Here is a 25,036-nt window from a genome sequence, read left to right as displayed (position 1 = left end):
TTAAAAATGTTGTTCAGAGGAAACGGAGGCGTTTCCCTGATCAAATATTGTTCCTGCTGCTCTGAAAGGTGTTTCAGCTCCGGGCCTCAGGTGAGAGGAAGCCGCCGCTCTGCCGCGGATCGACATCCACACCGAGCGGAGATGTTTTCCTCTTTTAGAGAAACAAACCAAGGAAGATGCTCTTCTCTCCCATTCTCTTTGATCCTCATTAATGAGGCGCCGAGAAATCAGAAACAACCAAATTACTTGATTTCATCAGAACTGCGATCCTGAGCCGGATCGTTGCCGCTGGCGACGGCAGAAATCCGGGAAAAATACATCAAGGAACGATGGGAATCTGGAGGAGAGGAGAAGGAAGAGGAGGAAGAGGAGAAGGAGGAGATGGAAGAGGAGGAGCAGGAGGAAGAGGAGGAGCAGAAGGAGGAGGAGGAAGAGGAGCAGGAGGTGAAAGAGGAGGAAGCTCGGTGGTCTGAACTCCTTCCTGCAGCAGCAAGTTTCTCTTGTCCAGCTGAAAGCTGCTGGAAGTGAATCTGAAGCTCGACTGTTTGCATTGCATCATTTCCTGTTGGCAGATGAACGTTGCCTAAAACAATCTGAGGAGATTCCTGGCAGCCCGGCTGCTCTTCTGTCACATTATTCCCGGGAACGTTTCCAGGATAACTCCAGGCTCCAGAGGAAAATGGTTTTAAAAGACGTTTGGCTCGGAGCGGCGGAGCCATCAAACAAGTGGAGGAGCTGCAGTGAAGCTGTCGGAGCCAGCGGCTGATGGATGGACGCACGTAAAGAACCGCAGAAGAAGATGGAGCCGGGAATGTGTGTGAAACGATTCCCGAGGGAACGGCGGCATGAAGACATGAACATCACCTGATGATGTTCCTAAACGGCTCCAGATTTCCTCTGCAGGATTCCAGCATGCTGCCATCCAAAAGCTCCTTTCTCCATCATATTGTACCTGCATGTCCTCATTTTCCCTGGAGTTTCAGAATAAAAGAAGCTGGATCCGTAGCTACAGCTGAAGCTACGACCCCTCAAGCTTTCTCTGAACATTCTCCTCTCCTCCAGCTTCAGCTCACCATGTTTCCTCCAGCAGATCTGACTGGATCAAGTTGTGTTTGCTGATGAGCGGCGGCTCCTCCGGGAGCGGCGGCGTTGCTAATGTTGCCTCCGGCTCCGGACGCTCCATCCTGGGACTCCGGGGCGGCCGAACCTGCAGGCTGGGAAGCAGCCAATAAAACCTTTAATTGCATTTTCCTCATCAAGCAGCAAGATGGCCGCAGCGTTTCCTGTGGAGACCAATAAGGCTGACGGTACGATCAGTCTTTGCTCTGATAAACACCCTGCCGCTCCCCAACCCCCGAACCTGAAGCGGCTGCTCTGCTTGGCATTTATAAAGGAAAGGTGCGCAGCCACGTGCGCACGGCTTCATACATCTGAATTTTTCTGTGTGCCGAACTTTTCTAAATTTGTTCAGGCGGCAAATTTTAGTGTGAAAACGGCACAGTGCTTGATACACCAGGCTCCAGATGTTTGGTGGAGGCTTCACATCAGACCCAGTTTCGCATGTCGCGACCCAGATTCACATGTCGCCACCCAGATTCACATGTCGCGACCCACCTTCACATGTCGCCACCCAGCTTCACATGTCGCCACCCAGCTTCACATGTCGTGACCCAACTTCACATGTCGCCACCCAGATTCACATGTCGCGACCCACCGTCACATGTGGCCACCCAGCTTCACATGTGGCCACCCAGATTCACATGTCGCGACCCACCGTCACATGTCGCCACCCAGCTCCACATGTCGCGACCCAGCTCCACATGTCGCGACCCAGCTCCACATGTCGCGACCCAGATTCACATGTCGCGACCCAGATTCACATGTCGCGACCCAGCTTCACATGTCGCCACACAGCTTCACATGTCGCCACACAGCTTCACATGTCGCCACACAGCTTCACACGTCGCCACACAGCTTCACATGAGACCCAGTTTCGCATGTCGCCACCCCGCTTCACATGTCGCCACCCAGCTTCACATGTCGTGACCCAGCTTCACATGTCGCCACCCAGATTCACATGTCGCCACCCACCTTCACATGTCGCCACCCACCTTCACATGTCGCCACACAGCTTCACATGAGACAAATTTGTTTCATCACCGCCATCCTCAGGCGCCATTTTGAGTCCATATTTGTTTCAAACGGCCATGTTTGTAGTTCATATGTCAGATGAAACGGAATCATTCTTCTAAATTTATTAACATATTCAGAGCCAACCAGACCTGATGTTGTCCATCAGGTTAAAGTCTGGACTTTGACTAGGCCACAGCAGCCATTAGCTTGTTGTTCCTGGCGGTTTTGGCGAGCAGCAGGACGGACTCTGGTTCTGGAGGATGGCTGGTTTCTGTGCAGGTGGATCAGAACCTCCAGAGCCTCCTGCTCTCCAGCTGCTGCCTGTCAGAAGACTCATTACTCAGACGGATGTCTGGTGGAGTTTCTGCTCCTCTGCGGAGCTTTAATCGCTGACATCCATAAACCTGCGAGGTGTTTATTGACAGGAATGAAATGCAGCTGAAACATCGGGAATAATTTACATGAGGAGAGCAGCTGTGGGTTCCCGTTTCCGGGTTCCTCCTCCGTGGAAGATTTCCCTCCCAGCTTTAAGGAAAACCATTTCTCCGGCTTAATTTACGGTTAATTGCAGAGTCGGTGAAGATGCGGTATCGTGACCTTTAAGCAGGAGTTTGTTTGGCTGCTTGAGAAAACGACGCCGACAGTACAGCAGGGAGAAAACACAAATATGAAAGCAGAAGGAAAATAGATCTTTTTAATGGACTTTAACAATCGGTCTCTGGTGAACTCATTAGGATGACCACTCTGACTTATTTTACAACCACCGGTAATTAGTATGAGCAGGAGTTATGGCCGCAATCAGCCAGGTTTTCCTTTCACTTCCTCTCCGATCGCCATTAACCGAAGATCCAGGAAGGCAGAACGGAGACGGCAGCAGTTATAAAACCAACGAAACCTGCTGGGAACTTTAATACAGAAACGAGGAGGAGGAAGAAGAGGAGATAAATTTGAATTAAAGTGACGGCATCGTTTTTTCAGGCATTGCTCTACCTAATACAGTAAAGGAAGTGTTACCTTCATAAAACGCTACAAATATCAAACCGCTAGCCGAGTCCCGCTAGCCAAATCCTGCTAGCCGAGTCCCGGTCCCGCTAGCTGAGACCGTTTAAACGAGTCCCACTAGCTGAGACTCGCTAGCCGAGTCCTGTCCCTAACCATTACCCAGTGAGGACTCGGATCAGATGGACCGGGTCTCCATATGTTTGGATGCAGCTCTGCTGGTAGAGGTGGTATCATGCTGTGGAGAGGTGAGACTTGGGGGGAGGGGGGACCAGTCCTCGACTCGGCCCGGTTCGAGTCCTAACCTTTTGATCTTTGTTATATGTCTTCCTCCTCTCTCAGAACCCACTTCCTGTCTGACCACTGCCAAAATAAAAGCCTGTAGAGCTGGAAACAGCCTTAGAAACCTTCAGGCTGAAGTAAATCTGAGTTGGACTGCTTTTATTTCGAAATCCATTTGTCCTCTCCATAAATCCAGGTGAAACTTTTCTTCCTCAGGATCTGCAGGAAGCTCCTCTCACCTGGGAATGCCGATGTTTTCTTCTGGATCCAGCCACTCCATCCCATGTTTGGTGCTTGGTGGTAAATCCCAAGGGGTTGAAGGGTCCAGGCCCCCGAGTCCAGAATCCCCCTAACCCCCCAAAGAAAATATGAAGGAAACTTTTGTATTTAAACAATATCAATATAAAAAGACAATAGAAACAAAGAACGAAATAAATCTGCCTTTCATCTATTTTTTTACCCCCCATTATTAGAACAATGGTTCAGTCCAAAACAGCAACAGAAGCTGAATGGTACCGGCTCCGTTAGAGCTGAAGAGAGGAGCTAGCTGTTAGCAGCTAGCTAGCTGTTAGCAGCTAGCTAGCTGTTAGCTGCTAGCTAGCTCTTAGCTGCTAGCTAGCTCTTAGCTGCTAGCTAGCTCTTAGCTGTGGCTCTGCAGCACAAACAATAAACCCTCCAGTAAGTAAAAACTTACAGCAAGACATGAAACACATTTTATTTCCTTTCTCTGCTCAATAAGAAGAAACACATGAACAAAAATCAGACTGCAGTTTATTTCATTACTTTGACTGAATCTTGATAAACTGCCCCGTTAAGCCTTAAATCAAAACTAGCTAAACTGATGCATTGCATTCATAGACTTAAACTTTTTTCTGTCCAAGGTAGTCAATATTTCAATTATATTTAGCTGTTTAACTCTTACTTTAATAAGAAGAGTTTGAAACAGGAGCGGCTGAGCGTTAGCGCTAGCTGACAGCTCGGTATGGGAGCTGAGAGCAGAGGCGCTACTGCAGCTGACAAAAAAATAAAGTATGCCTTTATTTCTTAGCATCTTCAACGTAGAGCCTTTGAAACTACAAAATAAAATCTGAATATTTTTTGAGAAAACTCTGGTGCTGAGCCTTAAGTTTAAGTTATGATTCTCCCAGATATTCAACTTCTACATATTTATAGGTTCTCTGCCATCCAGGACATGGAAAAACCAAACAAAAAAAAGTTTAAAGCAACTTAAATTGTAACTTAAATAACACATAACTTGTATTGAGAGCCACTGCAAAAGATTAATATTTATTAGGAATTTTATTAAGTGGAGTTACTCATTAAAACTTGTTTTTATTTAGTCTTCATTTTTGTAAAGGTGTAGCAGAGATTAGATCAGTGACTGAACCAAACTCAGATCTAAGCAACATTTGAATCTTTTAGTTTGACTTCTGTGGGTCTCAACAGGTTGAGGAAAAACACATTTGCTATGTATTGCTTCGCTTGAGTCTAACTGCCAAATAAAGAAGGGTTCCGTATTTTAAGAGACGGTGTCCTATCCCTGCCATAAATCCCTCACGCTCTGTACAACAGCGACACCCCAAACTACTGACGTTACAGCGAAAGAAGCAACTTTAGTTTGAAGTTGTATTTTCCGTCATAGTCTCGTTATTGTCCTCAAAAAAATGGTCGTCGACGAAATCATTCATCGTCACCAAAATTAACATTGCATCCCCCCTCGTCACTCTTTTCTTGAAGCAAGCGGACAGATGTCCGAAGTACCTTTTCTTCCAATGGACACATTCATAATTGACATAGTTGTCATAAATGTAGCTAAAGATAAACAAATATGGCTAAATATACAGTAAATATGGTAAATTAAGAACATTTACCTGTATGGACCTTACCAAGCTCCGCCCACAACCGACCCACGTGACCACAAGTCTCACAAACAAAGCCTGGTTGTTTCTAGGTAACATGACTGATTAGTGCATCATTTCTAGCGGATTTCCACAATATTTCAGCTGCTACATGGACAGAGGAACTAACAAGTTCATGTCATCATCTGGGAGGAGGTTACTGGTTTCTCAGTCACAAGCTGGTTGCAAACCTGAGGCCAGCAGGTGTCAGTCAGTTATGGTAGATCTGAACTTTGACCTCAATATGAGAAGCTACAGACTGATAGGAGGAACCAAAGAGCTCTGTAAAGGTAAAGGCAAATCTTCTGAAGTTGGGATATAATTCATTTAATTTCACATAATTATCGCAGTAGAAGCCATTTGTTTGTTAAAATTTTATGAAATATATTTGTTCTATTTGATGTTTGTTGTGAATGACGTAAACTCACAAACGAACGAGGTAATTAGTCCAACGTTTAGAAACTACAGCGGCTGTAATGAGCCACAGCAAAGGGAAACAAAGGTAAAATAACCCGAACAGGTGATCAACTCAACACCACTCCTACCTTTTTACTCTCTCTCTCTCTCTGTAGTTTAAGCACACCTGTTACCGTGGCAACCGCCTGCGCCCCGCAAGACGAGCAAAGATCAAGTTAAAAACATAACATTCAGTCCGTTACGATATCAAGTTTCCAGGCTTGATATTTATTTCTCGATTATTAATCAGCGCTTCCCTGAACACAGCGACGGTTGATTGACTAGCTGTACTTGGTGCTAACGTGGCTAACAGAGTAACAGTTTAGTCCAAAGCCTTTTCTGCTAAAATAAAATCTTTAGTGTATGTCAGATACAGACACATTGTATATTGATCTGTTTAGCTAACGTAAGACTGTGTAGCAGACAGGCTTCAAGGTGTAGAAGGTGTATCAGTTCTGCCATTATGCTGTTCTTAGCTAACGGGAAGCTAAGTGTGTTTGTGAGACGGCCACGCACGTTGTAGCCGCGCTACCAAGTAGAATGGGCATCAGCCAATGAAACGCGGCCCCTCTGGTAAGGTCCATATAAAGTTTTGCAAGATTTTTCCATGAATTTTAATATCTCATTGTGGAATATCTGAAGTTTTATATCTTTTTTTTAGTATAGAAATGCACCACAAACACAGAGTTTCTCCCAGTAAACCTGCTCAGCCCGGCGGTTGGTCCACCATGTTTTTGTATTTAAAGATGTTAAGTTGACAGAAAATGTAAAAAATATTTCTGGGTAATTAAATGTTACAGGAAAACATCTCCAATGAAACTATATTTAAACCCAAAACTAGTCTTAAAAACAACAAATCAAAAACACAATTAGAATGAATATCAATTATTTTCACTTCTGTTTAATCCAAATGAAGTCAGCGGCTCCTTCAGGCCCCCAGGGCTTCAGGGGCCATAAATGCTAATATTTTAACACAGATATATAAATGTAACATTTGATGATCAATGCTGCTAAATTTGATTTAATGGTTTCAACATAAATTAAAAGATTTTAAATTAACATTTATATGTAAGATTTTAAGAAGCTGGCAAGTTTACTTTGTAAAAGTTCAAAGAACAATCTTCATAGTTGGATTGTTTTGTTACCATAGCAACAATCTGATTCTGTGAGTTTAATCTTTGACTTTGAGCTGTTTGTTCACAAATACAAATTAATAAACTGTAATTATAACTGATTGACTTCAGGTTGGCCAGTTAATCTACTCTCTCTCTCCCAGATTAAATCCAACCCAGAAGCTGTTAGAGGTGCTGATGGGTTTTAGCAGCAAGAGGGGCCCCTAGGTCAGATTCTGCCCCAGGCCTCATGCAGCCTTGGACCGGCCCTGCAGGATGAGTTCAATCTGCTGCACTGATGATGAGCAAGAAACGGAGATTTAATTTAATGCTGCTAATGTGGCTTTAGTAGCTCTAACATTTCTGTCTGTTGAGTTTTAATAAGAGTCACAGAAACTGTTTTGGTTGCTGGAGTTTTAAGGGACGAGATTCTCAGATCTCCACACAGCCGCACGCATTAACTCTGGCTGACTAAGTGGACAAAACATTTGGTATGGTTTGGAGCATCGTGTTACCGGAAAAATAATACTAAAAATAATCACAAAATAATATAAAACCAGCGCCAACGCTCCTCAGCGGCTGAACCTGCATGATGAGGTTAGCGCTGGTTCGTTAACCGCTAACGTTCCGGCCAACCGGGAACACAGACATGAACTTCACAGGGAAAACAGCGCCACACGCTGGGCAGCTTGTTGAGATGTAAACGCCACATCATTCTTTGTTCACAAATATAAATCATTCTCACCGCTCCTCAACGTTCCTCTGAAAGCGACTACAAGTTATTCCTGTGGTTCACATAGAGCTGCACAACCAGAGCTAACACGGCGGGTTTTAGACTCTGACCTTGATGTGGAGTTCGCCAAAGAAACATGATTCCTCACAGGGGGTTGATGTAAATATCCATACAGGTCAGCCTGCGTCCAGTTTAGCTGTGTGAAAGGAGGAGTGTGATCCTGCTGAGGTAAACTTTAGACAGATCGCGGCAAAGCGCTGAGGCTGCAGTGGAGTGGTTGGTCCGCTCTGCCGGCTTTAAATACATAAACTATAAGCATATCTATTAGGAATAAATTTGCTCTGCCAGTGAAATGCTCAGAGCAACAGAGATGCTTGCAATCTGGATCAAATGGTTATAACCCATTATTATTAATTTTTCTAAAAACAGAAACAAGCAATGCTTAGCCTGGCGGGGGGCTAGTAAAGCATGATGGGCTGCCAGGCTTATAATACACTGCGGGAAACCCTGAAACCCATGATATAAACAGAAACTTTCCCTAAGTAGGAAAGAAATAAAAATACATCTAAACTATTTGGACTATTTCTGAGTTATTATCGCGGGTAATGAGACAGTTTTGATTGTGTGAATAAATCGAGTTTCAATCAGTTCTTTGCACCAAAGAGTTAATAATAATAAACACATTTTCACTCAGGCTCTGTAAGAGCCATACGAATGAAATAAGCAATTATTGATTTGACTGGACACTTGGGTGGTGGGCGTGTCGATGTGGGCGTGACGTCACCAGGTATCAATGAGAAGGTGATTGGCGTCGTGTGTATGAGGAAGCACAGTTTGTCCTGGTCAGTCCTTGTAAAGTTTGAAGCATGATAATGAAAATGGAATAAATCACAGAACAAAGAAATGGCCTGGAGATGATTGACACACGGGCAGAAGAGATTCCCCGAGTTAACCCAGGGGGGCGCTCTACCACCATTTAGGCTCTTTAAATATGTATATATTTGAAATGTTAATTGACATTCATGACTGTATACAAAATAGACCAGCAAATATTGCAGTAAGCATATTGCGAGGGAACGTAAAATAAAAAATTCCCCATGTCCCCTCGAGGACTCCGTACCGTAGAAACAGGCAGCGCTGGGCGCGCTTTGAAATGCTAACGGAGCTAATGCTACTGCCGCCTGTACTGGATGTGGAACCACAACCGACACCGGACCCTAAGCAGCCGTTACCGAGCCGGACACAGAGCTACAGAAGGACTTACCGGGTGACCAGGTGAGTCTCATTCATTGTTTCATTATGAACCTGAAGGCAGCAGCAGCTGCTACGGCTAACTCTTCCTCTGTTTGCTCCTCCTCATCTTCATCACCTCCTGTGATTTCATCGGTTTCAAAGAGTTCCGGTTCAAATTGAAAAGGTCGTTACTCATCACTGTCATTTACCCAGAATGCATTGCAGCGTGAAGAACATAGCGACTTCCGTGTGACGATAGTTTAAAATAAAAAATTAAAAAAATCAACAGTTTACAATGTTATTACTGTATTGGATCTACATCTAAAATAAATATTTCTCAAATAAATTCTATGATTACAGTTAATCATGGCTCCCTTTAGCATCTGTTAGCATGCTAATATGTTGATAGAACATTATCTTAAACTGACTCCTCTCATTTAAACTAACTAACTAGAATCCGAAACGTTCTTGAAGTGTGAGGGTTAAGACTGTCAAAAGCTAAAAACGCGTCTCTACCTGCACCCATTCAGGAGGCGGAGCGCCTCCAAAATGTCTCTGTTACATGGAGCCCGATGGAGGAAGCGCTAAACACTTTAAAAAACCCATAAAACCTACGACAATGACAATTATATTTCCTCAAAGCAGACAGCCGGGGCTCCATTTTGATGCGTAAATTATTTCTGCAGAGTGAAATTTTTACAAATAGGAGCAAACTGGTGAACAAACGGATTTATTGCTGTTTGTAATAAATCAGTAAAGTTTGAGAAAGCATCAGTTACTCCTGTAAAACTGAAAACAGCCAAAATCTGCATGGAACTTAAATTGTGATTTTTAGAAAAACACTTAGAAATATCAAAAAGCCGAATCATATGAAAATAGCTGAGTGGCTTGTGGCTTTTTTAAGTGTATTTATCTCAAACATGAATATATGAACCTGGCGATCCAGCTTGGACATGACATTCAGATAATACAAACCCATTCAATAAGTTAGGATATTATTAAAACTCCATTTATTTCAGGAACTGAGTTAATCAGACAGGAAGCAGGCGAGTTAAACAGGAAGCAGGCGAGTTAAACAGGAAGCAGGCGCGTTAAACAGGAAGCAGGCGAGTTAAACAGGAAGCAGACACGTTAAACAGGAAGCAGGCGCATTAAACAGGAAGCAGGCGAGTTAAACAGGAAGCAGGCGCGTTAAACAGGAAGCAGGCGCGTTAAACAGGAAGCAGGCGCGTTAAACACGAAGCAGGCGAGTTAAACAGGAAGCAGGCGCATTAAACAGGAAGCAGGCGAGTTAAACAGGAAGCAGGCGCGTTAAACAGGAAGCAGGCGCATTAAACAGGAAGCAGGCGCGTTAAACAGGAAGCAGGCGCGTTAAACAGGAAGCAGGCGGGTTAAACAGGAAGCAGGCGCGTTAAACAGGAAGCAGGCGCGTTAAACAGGGAGGTGATGATCAGGATAAGTTTAAATGTTCCTCCTGGCTTCATGAAGATGGAATAAATTATTTCACATTAACCTCAGCATCACCTTTAATTACCTGGAAGAAACCAGGGCTCAGTCAGATCTTTCCTTCAGTCGGAAGCACTGAACACCAGTCAGTCAGTTAGTGGAGCATTTTCATTAATCTACAGACAGAAACCTGATCAGAACCAGAACCAGAACCAGGAGGCTGAGACTCCTGGATGAGCAGCAGCTCAGCTGATCTCAGGTCAGTCACATTCAGACGATTTTAATCCAACCATCGTTTCCGAACCGACCCGGAAAGGATCAGCTGTTTTCCTGCTTCACAGCTGGTTCAGCTGAGTCCAGAACACTGGAACCAAACCGGGCCTTCAGAACCAGCGGTTTGGGCCCGGCAGAAAGCAGAGGTCCAGACACGGCAGCTTGAAGCCAAACGTTAATCTTTATTAGACCTTTTCTGTACAAAAAGCACGAATCACAGCAAACATCTGAGAACAGAAGACATGCAGCAATTTACAGCCGGAGACAGAAAAACCCAGGCCCCGGGCCGGGGGCCCCAACCCGCCCCGGGGGTCCGTTCTAAAGACAATAAGTAAACATTGTGCTTTGATATACTTTGATATATTTCATATTTCACAAAGATCATAAACCTCTGGCCTCTTTCACATTGAAGAAAACAAAACCTTTCTGAACTGAGGACCTGATTGGAGACGGCTGGTCCTAGGTCGCAGAGTTCAGGGGGAAGTAACTGGAGCTGCTGGTTCCCATGGAAACAGCATTTTATTCCCAGTCACCATCAACCCTGCTCCCTTGAAAAGCCTTGAAAAACCTGGAGCAGTTCAGGAAATGGAACATTTTGAGAGCGGAGCCAGACGTGGAGCGAACGTCGACATTAAAGCTAAAATAATCAGTTGTTCACTGAAACTTCACAGGATCTCATATTAATGTTCAGAATCATTTCTTATGGCTGGGAGTGAAGAAATGAAAACCTTGAAAGTTTTGGAGAACCTGAGAAAATCCTGAAAACTGAAATATTCTCTTTTCTCTGCAGAAACAAAACAGAAACAACAAATAACTTCATAAACTTGAACATTTTAACCAAATTTTCATAACTTTAAGTTCTTGATGTTGCTAAAATGTTCCTTTGTTTGTTTCTGGAGATCTAACCTGGACCCGGTTCTGACGATCCGGATCAGGGGACAGAACGTTTTAAAATCTGATGCTCATAAAAAGAACCAACCATTCTGTCCCTGATGTAGGAATATCCTGGAATATCCTGGAATGTCCTGGAGTATTGCGTGACATTATGAGGTTAGCATAAAGGTTTGTCGTGGCAGGGACGGTTTGTGGTTTCATCGTTTCTCTTCTTTAGTGCTCCAACCATGACAGTGCATTTAGAAATAAGCAAGAATATAGATTTCACAATAAAACACCGACGAGGAAAAGCAGCAAAAACACAAAGTCGTTTACAAAAAGTTAAATATTGGAAAAAAGCTTTTTGTACAAAAGTGATGAAAGTTTTACTTCCTGCTTTCTGAGGTCAATCGCCACCTGATTTTTTTTTCTTCTTTTTTTTTTTTTTTTTTTACAAAAACAGGATTTTTTTCTTGGTTTGTGTTTTTACAGGATCTAAAAGATTTCCAGGTTTATGGATCGAATCGCTCAGAAAAACATGGAAAAGAATCACAAGGAACAGAACCGGGTCAGACCCGGACACAAACCGAACCGGACTACAGAAAGAAACGTGAGCAGGAAACAGGAAGCTGACCTCTGCAGCTTCCTGTTTCCTGCCTGAGGAAACAAACATGGCGGACGGCACGGGACCAGAAGGAAAACACTCCGCTGGACCAGAACGTTCTGGTCCGGCTCGGATTCAAACAAACCAAACAGAATGAACTGGACTAGGTCCGACTGGATCCACTGGGACCAGGACGGGTTCTGGAGAACCTCTAGAGTCCAACAGAACCAACTCTGGAGCTGCAAACATCTGGAGGAGCAGCAAAAGATCCAGATGTGCATCAGCGGAGGAACAAACCAGGAGCAGCGTGTGACCCGCTGGACCGGAACCAGAACCGCTTCCTGGTACCAGGAAACCCAAACGTCCGGTCTGTGGAGGAGGAAATGTTCTGTTTTGCATTTTCTTCAGAACCACAGCTGCCGTTGGACCCGTCCAGTTCCAGAGGAGCAGAATCAGCAGGGTCAGTCCGGGAAGTCCTGCTGCTGGCGGTTCTGGTTCAGCAGTTCCTCACATGGGGGGCACAATGAGGCCGGCCATGGCTGAAATACACAGACAGTGACCCGTCAAAAACATGCTAACATGCTAACAGGCTATTATGCTAACGGCTAAAAACATTTCACATTTCTGGAATATTTAGAAATTAGTTTAAAAAACTAAGAAAATCAAATCCTATGAATGAATTTGATCAGTTTATCAGTTTAATTTAATTACTTTATGTCATTTTATCCTCTTGCTGAAATGCATTCATAAAATTATTCTTTATTAAGATTAAACCTTCATTCACTTAAAATTGATACTGAAAAATAACTCAATACAGACGATTTATTTTGGTGAACTTTTCAGTTCTTCCTCTGAGTTTCATCAGAAATCATCTCAATCATAAACGTATCTGCCAGAGCCTGAAAATACACGAGACATTTTTGGAGAGTTAATGAAATCATTTCTATTGTAAAGTTTTTAAAATGTTTCTTAAAGATTTTTGCTCTTGTTCCTGAACTAAAATGAGAAACTTGATGCCAAATGAAATATTTTTTTGTGTAAATGTTCCATGGTGGCCCCATGCGGCTCCATGGTGGCCCCATGCGGCTCCATGGTGGCTCCATGTGACCCCAAGTGGCTCCATGGTGGCCCCATGCGGCTCCATGGTGGCTCCATGTGACCCCAGGTGGCTCCAGGGTGGCCCCATGCGGCTCCATGGTGGCTCCATGTGACCCCAGGTGGCTCCATGGTGGCCCCATGCGGCTCCATGGTGGCTCCATGTGGCCCCGTGTGGCCCCATGGTGGCCCCATGCGGCTCCATGGTGGCCCCATGCGGCCCTCAGCTCCAGGGTGAGGCTCAGCAGCTGCGGTGCATTTGTTGCATGGAACGACGCCTCAAGGACCGTGGAAACAGAACGCGCTGTTATTTCTGTAAATTTGGGCCAAATGCAGTTCTCCATTCCTGCCAGCAGGTGGCAGAGCCTACCATCACAAACATAAGTTACTTATTACATGATAAATATTCTCTGGTAATGCTGGTAAATATTGGCTTCATGATTTGTCTTCCTCCAGTTTAAACCAGAAATGAGTAAAACCACAGAAGAAGAATGTGTCTAGAGGCAGCAGTTCTGCTGAGGTGGCCGCTGCTCCGGAACAGAACCGCTCTGGGTTCTGAGGTTCTGATCTGGGTCTGGGTCAGAATCACGAACAGAAGCTTTCCGTGTTCTTTGGACCGACTCAGCAGAATGTGAACTGAACTTCCTGCCAGTTATGGATCAACTTTGACTTCTGATTGATGCTGGGCGTCCCGCCAGGGACCGGGGGGGGAGGGGCTAACGGGGCGGGGGGTTGGGAGGGATGCTCACCCTGGAGGTTGCTGCCATTGGTGGTGGTGCAGGTGGGGGGCGGGGAGGTCTGAGGCCGCACGACGGGGGCGAAGGCGCTCTTCTGCTTGACTGCGGAGATCATATGGACAGAGAATGAATCAGGCAGAGGAAGAGGAGTAGGTGAGGAAGACGAGGGGTGACGGGCGAGTCATGCAGGGGAGTAGGGGAGGTGAGGATGAAGAGGAGGAGGAGGAGGACCCCGACCTGAAGGAGCAAAGTTGATCCATAACCTGAAGGAATAAAGACACCTGAAGAGAGCCGGAGCCCCGCCCCTGTACAGGTAGGTGTGTGTGAGGAGTAAATCCACCAGCTGCTGTCCAGTTTCTTTCTCAGTGAAGGAACAGTCCAAACATTTCCAGAGAAATTCTGCCAGAGGGTTAGATGCATTCAGGGACCAACAGAGGGCGATGCGTTCAGGAACGGCTGGCCTCTACATCAGTTGTTAACTAAAGATGTTTTCTACATTTAGCTCTCAACGTCTCTCTGCCATAAGCAGGAATTTTCTCTGGAAAACATGGATTTGTTCCTTTCAGAGTTTCCCTGGAGTTTCACAGATTATGTGAATGATTCATCAGAACATGAAGCGGTGAGGAAAGAAGCTGGAATGTAACGTGATTCATAGAACCCCACATTCCTTCATGTTTCCTGTTCCTGTAGTTCATGGATCAGGCCGAAGGAAAGCATGAAGGAAGTTAGTGTGTTAGTGTAGGAGCAGGGATGGAGGAATGGACAGGAGGAGGTGGACAATGTGTGATGGTGTTCACACCCACACACACCCACACACACACACCCCAACCCCCCCTGCCCCCCCCACACACACACACGCGTGTTTGTGTGGCTGTCTTTGTGGGGACTTTCCATTGACTTCCATTCATTTCTACAGCCTAATCCTAACCAACCAAAACTCAATTCACACTTTAGTCCTAAATCTGAGCCCTGACCCAAAAACAGCAATTCCCCTTGTGGGGCCCAGGCTTCGGTCCCACAAGGAGCAGTGGGTCCCCACAACGTAGTATGTCAGGAAAATGGTCTCCACAAGGTATTAGAAACAAACACACACACACCAAGGCTTGGCGGCAGGAAGCTGTAGCTCGGCCAGGCGTTGTTTGGTCACCGGGGACAACCGCATCGCCTGGCATGGAGACACGGTTTGAGCTCACTGCTGTCTAAACGAGTCTCTCTGAGACTTGTTGAGCTTTTAGAAACAGCAGCCAAAACAACAAAGAGTTCCTGGCGGGTGGTTTCACTACGCTCCACTAACACACCACAAACACACCACTAACTCACCACTAACACACTATTAAAACACCACAAACACACCATTAAAACACCACAAACACACCATTAAAACACCACAAACACACCATTAAAACACCACAAACACACCACTAAAACACCATTAAAACACCACAAACACACCACTAACACACCATTAAAACACCACAAACACACCACTAACACACCATTAAAACACCACAAACACACCACTAACACACCATTAAAACACCACAAACACACCACTAACACACCATTAAAACACCACAAACACACCACAAACACACCATTAAAACACCACTAACACACCATTAAAACACCACAAACACACCATTAAAACACCACAAACACACCACTAACACAACCATAAAACACAAAAACACACATTAAAACACACAAAACACCACTAAACACCATTAAAACACCACAAACACACCACTAACACACCATTAAAACACCACAAACACACCACAAACACACCATTAAAACACCACAAACACACCACAAACACACATAAAACACCACAAACACACCACAAACACACCACAAACACACCACTAACACACCATTAAAACACCACAAACACACCATTAAAACACCACAAACACACCACTAACACACCACAAAAACACCACTAACACACCATTAACACACCACTAACACACCATTAAAACACCACAAACACACCACAAACACACCATTAAAACACCACAAACACACCACTAACACACCACAAACACACCACAAACACACCACTAACACACCATTAAAACACCACAAACACACCATTAAAACACCACAAACACACCACTAACACACCACAAAAACACCACTAACACACCATTAAAACACCACAAACACATCAAAACACCACAAACACAAAAAACACCACAAACACACCAAAATCACCACAAACACATCAAAAACACCACAAACACACCATTAAAACACCAAACACACCACAAAAACACCACAAACACACCACAAACACACCATTAAAACACCACTAACACACCATTAAAACACCACAAACACACCATTAAAACACCACTAACACACCATTAAAACACCACAAACTCACCACAAACACACCACAAACACACCATTAAAACACCACAAACACACCACTGACACCATTAAAACACCACAAATACACCACAAACACACCATTAAAACACCACAAACACATCATTAAAACACCACTAACACACCACTAACACACCATTAAAACACCACAAACACACCATTAAAACACCACAAACACACCACTAACACACCACAAAAACACCACTAACACACCATTAAAACACCACAAACACATCATTAAAACACCACAAACACACCATTAAAACACCACAAACACATCATTAAAACACCACAAACACACCATTAAAACACCACTAACACACCACAAAAACACCACAAACACACCACAAACACACCATTAAAACACCACTAACACACCATTAAAACACCACAAACACACCATTAAAACACCACTAACACACCATTAAAACACCACAAACACACCATTAAAACACCACTAACACACCATTAAAACACCACAAACTCACCACAAACACACCACAAACACACCATTAAAACACCACAAACACACCACTGACACCATTAAAACACCACAAATACACCACAAACACACCATTAAAACACCACAAACACATCATTAAAACACCACTAACACACCATTAAAACACCACAAACTCACCACAAACACACCATTAAAACACCACAAACACACCACTGACACCATTAAAACACCACAAACACACCACTGACACCATTAAAACACCACAAATACACCACAAACACACCACTAACAGATCCACCCCCACTGACCCTCCGGCTGCAGACATGAAAATCAGTTGTTGCAGCAAACTGTGTGAGCAGCAGCTTCCTGTTCACCTGCTGAGCCCTAGCCCGGGGGGACTTGGTTTGGACCCGACACACGACGTTTGCCTCATCCATGCAACGTGATGCTGCCTGATTCTGGAGCTTCACATCAGCTTGGACCCATCATCTTCATCCTGCTCTAGAGGTTTTCCATCCAGAACTCTGATCCTCACCGGAGATGTTCTACGGCTTTCCCACAGCTAAATTCTTCTTTCTGGTTTTGAAGTATTTCTACTATATGTGAAACTTTATGTTTTATAACCCTAACCCTTACCAGCTGTGAAATAAAGCTAACTTTAACCTTTGTGCTCACATTAACATTAGCATGCTAATGAAAGCTTTAGCATGATAAGGCTAGGACCTACAAATAATTATTTCAACTTCCAAAATTTTCCTTGAGTTAAAACATTTAATAATTTATTCTAACATGTAAAGCTAAATTTAATAACATTTAGTGTGTAACATTAACATTAACATGCAAATAATAGTGTTAGCATCCCAAAGCCAAGACCTACAGCTAGTTATAATTTTAACTTCTTACATTTTGCTTTAAGGTGAAAATAACATGAAGCATTTCTTCTGATATTTCAGTTTTATATTAAAATAATTTTAATAACATTTTTAGTGTGCTAAGACTAACATTACCATGCTAAACATACCATTAGCATAAAGCTAAAGCTCTTAGCTAAAGCTAAGAGATACAGCTAGTTATTAAGTATTAATTTTAAAAAGATACAGTTTAGGAAATCTGCCAAATATTGATTCTAAGATCTGGTTGACTGTAACCTACCATTGCACTACTGACACTAGCACAAGCTAACAGCAGCTAATGACAAAGATCTGAAGTCATTTCTTTCTTTAGATCAGATCTGTACGTTTTAACAAGCCTAAGAGATTCAGCATCTGAAAACCAAACCTCTGATCAGAGACTTTGTGTTTACAGTGTAACTGACAGGTGAAACATTGACCTTCCTCTAAACTTTCTACCAATGAGGCTAAAGATTGAAGAATACCTGAATCTTTCCTGAATGTCTGAGTTCATGGCTAACTAAACCCACGTTCCCTTGCGAGTTTCCCTGACCCCAACATTTCCAGGTCAACATTCCTTCACAGGAAGCGTTCCCTGACAGCACCACCAAAGTCCCACATAGTCGCTCTTCTCCCAGGGATGAAGAGTGAGGAAGTCGATCTCTGCTCCTCATCACTGCACGTCTCTCTGCTGGTTGAAGGTTTGATTCCGGCGTTGACTCACTTGCGTAAGCAGAGTTGGCGGTGGATCCATTGAGGAATCCGGGGGAGCCGGGAACGCCCAGGTTGGTCATGGCGGCGGCGCCATATCCGTTCATGGAGGACGTGATGGTGTTGTAGTTGGACTGCTGCGGCGTGGAGCTCGGCACGTAGCCACGCGGTGACACGCTGTTGGAGTTACGGGAATAACCTGAAGAAGGAGAAACAGGAAGCTTGTTCAGACATGTACTGAGGAACGCCATCACAAAAACAAAGTATTCACAACCTGTCGTGTCCTGCTGCTGTTTCTGATCATCAAACACGAAACGAAGTTAAAATAAATAAAACAGTTTCTCACTTATGATTTCATTTGTTAATGCACCCTCTGCAGATCAAAGCCTGAACTTTGTACCTACAGTCAGACATGGTGGTGGCAGTATCACGGTCTGGGATGCTTCAGGACCACTTGGAGTCATGGATTGTACTCCTGGATGTGTAAAAGTTCAACAGCAAGTCCTCTGGATGCTCAGGACTATTAATGTTTTGGTATGGCCTAGTCAAAGTCTGGACTTGCATCTGATTAAGATGCTGCAGCATCCATCCAATGTTATTTTCACTCTGGAGAAGTCACGTGTTTTTGGGGGGTGAATACTTTCCCAGGTTCAGTGTTCTGATGGTAGAGACGGGAATGAAATAGTTTTTTTCTTCCCTCCATGTTGGAACTTCCTGCTGTGACATCACCGCTCCCTCTCCCTGACCTCTGACCCTGCCGGCCTCGGGGATTCCCATCAGCCGATAGGAAACATGTGTCTGTTGGTGTGAGAGTTTGGACGGCGTGGGAAGCAGATCCACTTCCTGAATCAGAAACATGTGTTTGCTGCTTCCTGCTGGTCCGATCCCAACAGAACCAACCAGACCGCAGAGCAAAGTCAACATCTGGAGTTTTACTTTCTGATCTACTTCCTGCTTGTTTCCAGTTGAGTTCTGGTTCTGATCCGGACTGTCTGCAGCTGACGTACAGGTATTTTCCTGGTTGTTTCTGGAGCAGCTGGGTTCTGATTCTGGTTCTGGGTCTGACTCTGATCCAGGAAGTGGATGTGAGATGCTGACGTTATTTACGTGGCGTAAAAGATTTCATTATTCAGCAATCAGAGGCTGCAGCTCCTCGCCGTGTTTCAACAGAACCGGTGGAGTTACGAGGTTTCCCATCACCTCACTGGTTAGCTGCTGGATGGGAGAACCGGACGACGGCTCACCCCGGTCGGCCGAGAGGGAGGAAACGCGGGGCGGCTCACCCTGGTCGACTTGCGTTGCCTCGCTGATGTTGACGGCCAGTTGGCTGCTGAAGGAGTTGACGCTCATCATGCCGGAGTGAGCGGCGGAGCCGGCCAGCGACGGCAGCTGGTTGTGGCTGCGCGGCACACTGTAGAGCGCCTCGGTCAGGTCGGCGGCGCGCTTCAGGATGATCTCCTGCGGAGAGGGAGGACACGGGTCAGACTTGGACTAGGCCGTGGCCAGCCGGTTAAAGGAAGCACGGAGCCAAACGGCACAAAGCCCGACCCAGAAATAATCCAACAACTGCTGACGACGGAGGTTTCATCTGAGGACAGAGAAAACTAAACCAGGAGCCGTGATAGACATGAATGCATGAATGGACGAACGGTGAATGGACAAACGGTGAATGGACGAACACACGACTGGACGATCGCATGAATGGACGAACGCAAGACATGACGATCGCAGGAATGGACGATCGCACGACTGGTCGAACGCACGACTGGACGATCGCACAAATGGACAAAAGCACGAGTGGACTATCGCAGGACTGGTCGAACGCACGACATGACGATCGCAGGAATGGACGATCGCACGACATGACGATCGCAGGAATGGACGATCGCACGACTGGTCGAACGCACGACTGGACGATCGCACAAATGGACAAAAGCACGAGTGGACGATCGCACGAATGGACGAAAGCACGACATGACGATCGCAGGAATGGACGATCGCACGACTGGACGATCGCAGGTCTGGACGAACGCACGACTGGAAGATCACAGGTCTGGAGGATCGCACGACTGGACGATCGCACGACTGGAAGAACGCACGACTGGACGAACGCACGAATGGGCGATCGCACGACTGGACGAACGCACGAATGGGCGATCGCACGACTGGATGATCACACGACTGGGCGATCGCACGACTGGACGATCGCACGACTGGATGATCACACGACTGGACGAACGCACGACTGGACGATCGCACGAATGGGCGATCGCACGACTGGACGAACGCACGAATGGGCGATCGCACGACTGGATGATCGCACGACTGGACGATCGCACGACTGGATGATCACACGACTGGACGAACGCACGACTGGACGATCGCCGGTCTGGAAGATTGCACGACTGGACGAACGCACGACTGGAAGATCGCACGACTGGACGATCGCAGGTCTGGACGAACGCACGACTGGACGACCGCACGACTGGAAGATCGCACGACTGGACGAACGCACGACTGGACGAACGCATGAATGGACGAACGCACGAATGGACGAACGCACGACTGGACGAACGCATGAATGGGCGATCGCACGACTGGACGAACGCACGACTGGACGATCGCACGACTGGACGAACGCACGAGTGGACGAACGCACGACTGGATGATCACACGACTGGACGATCGCAGGTCTGGAAGATTGCACGACTGGACGAACGCACGACTGGAAGATCGCACGACTGTACGATCGCACGACTGGACGAAAGCACAACTGGACGATCGCACGACTGGATGATCCGATCGGGCCGGTTCTGATGTTTAGGATATACCTTAGACTGTTTTTACAGTGTTCAGAACCAATCTGTGACTGGTCCCGGAACTGATGATCAGAACCTTGGGTTGTGTGTCGGGTCGGCTCGGTCCGGGTCGGGCTCACCTGGTTGTTGTGCGGCATGCCGTACAGCGCCTCCACCAGGTCGGCGGCCCGCTTTAGCAGAACCTCCTGAGAATGACAGAAAACCCGGATCAGAACATGGCCGCTTTGACTGGAGGACGGCATTCATCTGGTTGCTATGGCAACAGATCAGCCGGAGCAAAAAGACGGGAGAAGAAGAAATTGGATTCATCCAAACAGAAAACGTCCCAAGAGAACCCGAGCTGAGAAAAGGTCAAAGGTCGGAGAGGAGGAAAACACCTAGCTCTGTACGGTGCAGGTTCTGGTTCTGGCCGTCATCCAGAACAGAACTGGGTCACTTCCTGCAGGAAGAGCGTCTCCTGGGATCTTCCAGGGTTCTTCAGATCAACGACCCGGTTCTGTCAGGCCCGGTTGATTTTGCTCCTCCATGATGATGAACATCCTCAACTTGTCACTGATCAGACCAATCAAACGCTTTGATTCCCCAGAGCAGAACAAAGTCTTCTTCATCCCAAACATTCCTCATCCTCACTGAACGTCTCCTCCTCTTCCTGCTCCTCCTCTGGTCGCCATCCATTCATCTTCATCATCTTCCTCCTCTTCCTCTTATTTCACTTTAACCTTTTTGTTTTCTCTCCGACTCAAACTAATCAACCTCTCAGATGAAACGCCGTCTCTGGATCTTACCCTGAGTGTGTGTGTTTCCTGTGGCTTCATTAATCTCCATTAGAAAACAGAAGTTAGTTAATGTCTCCTTCGCTCGGCTGCAGCAGCGGAGACGCCACGACTCAGCAGCTGCTGTGTAAAATACACAAACACACACCCACACTCCACCGTGTGTGTGTTTTCATTACACCCTGACAGACGCGGCATCCTTCTCCAGTTAATGACACCTCTGAGGCCTCCATGATGCTGCCATCACCAGCTCTCTGAATTCACCTGTCCAGGTGTTTCCAGGTGTGTTTGTATTCTACATTGATCAATAAATCCTGACCTGATCAAACAGACAGAATGTCCTTCACGTCTTTTTCCTTTATTCGTCTTTGAATGAACAGATTTTGTGTCTAAGTGACACTTTCAGTTTGTGCTGCTTCTGGATCAGCTGTTAGAGCTGCTAATTGGCTGCTAGCTGCCACACACACACACACACACACACACACAAACACACCCCGCTGGTCCATGGCTTTCCTGTCGGATCGATCCGATAAAGCTGAAGCTCCCAGCAGGATCTGGCTGCTGATTGGTTAATTGGCTCATCGGAAAGGAGACAAGTTTTTCCATCAGTTAAATATTAATTCGTTTTTATTTCAAAACTCTGGATTGAATTTAATCTCTGTTTTATCAGAAGCTGAACTTTAATGTTTTAGACTTTATTTAACACTTTTTATAAAATACTAATCTTTTATTAATGTTAATAAAATGTTTTAACAGAAATTATATAATATTATATTATTAATATAAACTGTTACTAATTACATTAGTAACAGTTTATATTAGTAATTGTTCTGTGTAATTGAATATTATTGAAAAAATAGATGATTAAAACACAAACAATAAAGTATAGTGGGAAAAAATTAAAAAAGATTTGCAAAATCTAAATAATCCAAACCAGTATAAATAATAATATTTATACTTATATTAATATGTGGATAAATGGAAGTGGAACAATTCTCCCTGAAACACGAAATGAAGTAAAACTAAAATATGGTAACTTTATTGGAAGGGTTGTGCAAAAACTGACATAACATGAATAAGTCTTCATGAATATTTATTACTGTCGTCATAAAGTGTCATTCAGTAAATAATGACACTTTTAATGCAAAGTTGACATTATTTAAAATGTCTTTGATATGACAACATGACATTAACCAAGAATCATTTGTCATAAATATCTCATAAGTATTTTTGAGTATTATTACATTACTGTAATTATTTATTGTTAGTCTTAACTATGACAGGCATGAGACCATTATAATTGTGTCATTAATATTTTCCCTTACACATTGAAATAGTTACAGATGTTATTAAGTGTTATTAGAGTCAAACGCTTTAATAACAGAGTTATCAACAAACAGGCGTTTAGTGTTTTGGTGAAGAAGAAATCTTTCATCTTGTGGGTCTCAAGTTCTAACAGCCAGAGCTGTTTAAAAAGAAGACAAAGTGCTGCCTAATACATATCAGGTATATGTTTTATTAACTTTACATTTATTATTATTTATTTGAGAATAAAACATTGACTATGTTTTCTTTCTTTATAATGTTAGCTATGAGCCATTCAAGCTAATGCTACCTTGCTGTAAGTTAATGTTAGCTAAAGTTATTAAACTACATTACTGTAACGTTAGCCCTTAATATTAAACATATTTTATAGGCAGGTAAATAAGTTTTTTCCCTCTAATTTTAATCTGACAAATTTAAAGCTAATATGTTAGTCAAAGTTATCCTTTATGTGTTTTATTTAGCAACTTGGCTGATGCAACATGGTGCTTGTGTTGTTTGCTTTGGCAACTTTATCCACATAAAGACCCGTTTCAGCCTAAGGACACATGGTGGGGGGCAAAGGCTGCTAATGAAGACGAGCTACAGGTGTGGAGGATGATGATGAGGACCAGCCACCAGAGGAAGAAGCAGATGAAATATTCCCAAAGAAAATTAGGTAAGTTATTTTTGTGTTACTATTTTCTCCAGGTGAAGGGGGGGCAGGTAAGGGGGAGCAGGAATCAACATCCACCAGTTAACAAGTTACATTTTAGACACCTAATTGTTGTCAAATGAAAAACTGGTGTTTATTCTATTTATTTAATAAACTTCTTAAGCCATAAGCCAGAGTATCTGGTTGGAAATAATTTCAAATGTTCATTAAGTGAAAAGATCCTAAATCTATACATTAAATGATGCAATCTGAATAACAGGCTGTATGAATTTCTGTCAAACAAATATTCAGAATAATTTTGCTCAGCTCTACTCATTATGCTAATTGTATTAATAATTGCACTTTATAACAACCAGTCATGCTAACTAGACATTTGTCTGCCAGTCTACCATCCTGACAGTTTGCAGCAAGGGACATTTTTAAAATGGTATTTAAATAAATTCTGAATTAAGATCACATTGTTTTTTGTTTATTGGTTTTTGAAGTGACCTCAGTGGATTGAGTCTTCACCCACTGTGAGAATGTCCTGAAGAGATTCACCAAGTTTGAATTCACCATGATTAACTATAGCAAGAACAGCTATAATTTCTGAGCATTTCCTTCAAAGCTCTGCTTCCTGGACATGAAGACAAGAAGAAGATCTCTGTTATCAGAGCGCTAGACTATAACGAAGAAGATGGCCGACATGATCAGAGCAAAAAATGTTAGGACTGTTGAAAGAACCGATTTCCTTCAGTTAAAGAATAATTCATTCTGTTTTAGTTTTTTAATCAGTATTTTAGCGTTACAATAAGCTGACCAGAAGTTGAACCTTCTGTTTGAAGAACAAATTATCTTTTGTTTTATTTCAATGTATAAAGGAATAAATGTATAATTACAGCTATGATGGTAGTTATAAGTAGTTCAGTGTTAATGACTGTGTTATTAAAGCTTTTGACACTAATAACACTTAATGACATCTGTAACTATTTTAATGTGTAAGGGAAAATATTAATGTCACTATTATAATGGTCTCATGACTGTCATAGTTAAGACTAACAACAAACGACAGGGTTATGTAATAATACACAAAAATATAAAATGTTTTAAATTTTGATCATTAATAGCTGTTATGACATATTTATAACAGATGAT

At 44.1% G+C, this 25,036-nt stretch overlaps 2 protein-coding genes across 4 annotated transcripts in view; both read right to left on the bottom strand.

The window, feature by feature from the left end:
* LOC116714596 (alpha-1,3-mannosyl-glycoprotein 4-beta-N-acetylglucosaminyltransferase B) overlaps positions 1-25,036 on the bottom strand; it is a 776,799-nt gene that overhangs the window by 670,406 nt on the left and 81,357 nt on the right. The gene's annotated exons all lie outside the window — the stretch shown is intronic.
* Positions 10,728-25,036, bottom strand: part of LOC116714595 (transcription factor COE3-like) — an 88,799-nt gene continuing 74,490 nt past the window's right edge. For 2 of the 3 annotated variants that reach the window (XM_032555268.1, XM_032555269.1), the window contains exons 12-16: positions 21,271-21,336; positions 19,616-19,790; positions 18,346-18,531; positions 13,887-13,976; positions 10,728-12,581 (exon numbers count right to left, since the gene is read on the bottom strand). In XM_032555268.1, the coding sequence (XP_032411159.1) occupies positions 12,550-12,581; positions 13,887-13,976; positions 18,346-18,531; positions 19,616-19,790; positions 21,271-21,336 (549 nt within the window). In that variant the 3' untranslated portion in view covers positions 10,728-12,549. The remainder of the gene's footprint in view (positions 12,582-13,886; positions 13,977-18,345; positions 18,532-19,615; positions 19,791-21,270; positions 21,337-25,036) is intronic. The other variant, XM_032555270.1, reaches the window with a different exon arrangement.

This window comes from Xiphophorus hellerii, chromosome 23, assembly GCF_003331165.1.
Source record: "Xiphophorus hellerii strain 12219 chromosome 23, Xiphophorus_hellerii-4.1, whole genome shotgun sequence".
In the NCBI taxonomy this organism is placed as follows: domain Eukaryota; kingdom Metazoa; phylum Chordata; class Actinopteri; order Cyprinodontiformes; family Poeciliidae; genus Xiphophorus; species Xiphophorus hellerii.
Note: the sequence above shows the minus strand (reverse complement) of the source record. Positions and strands in the feature narration are given on the sequence as shown.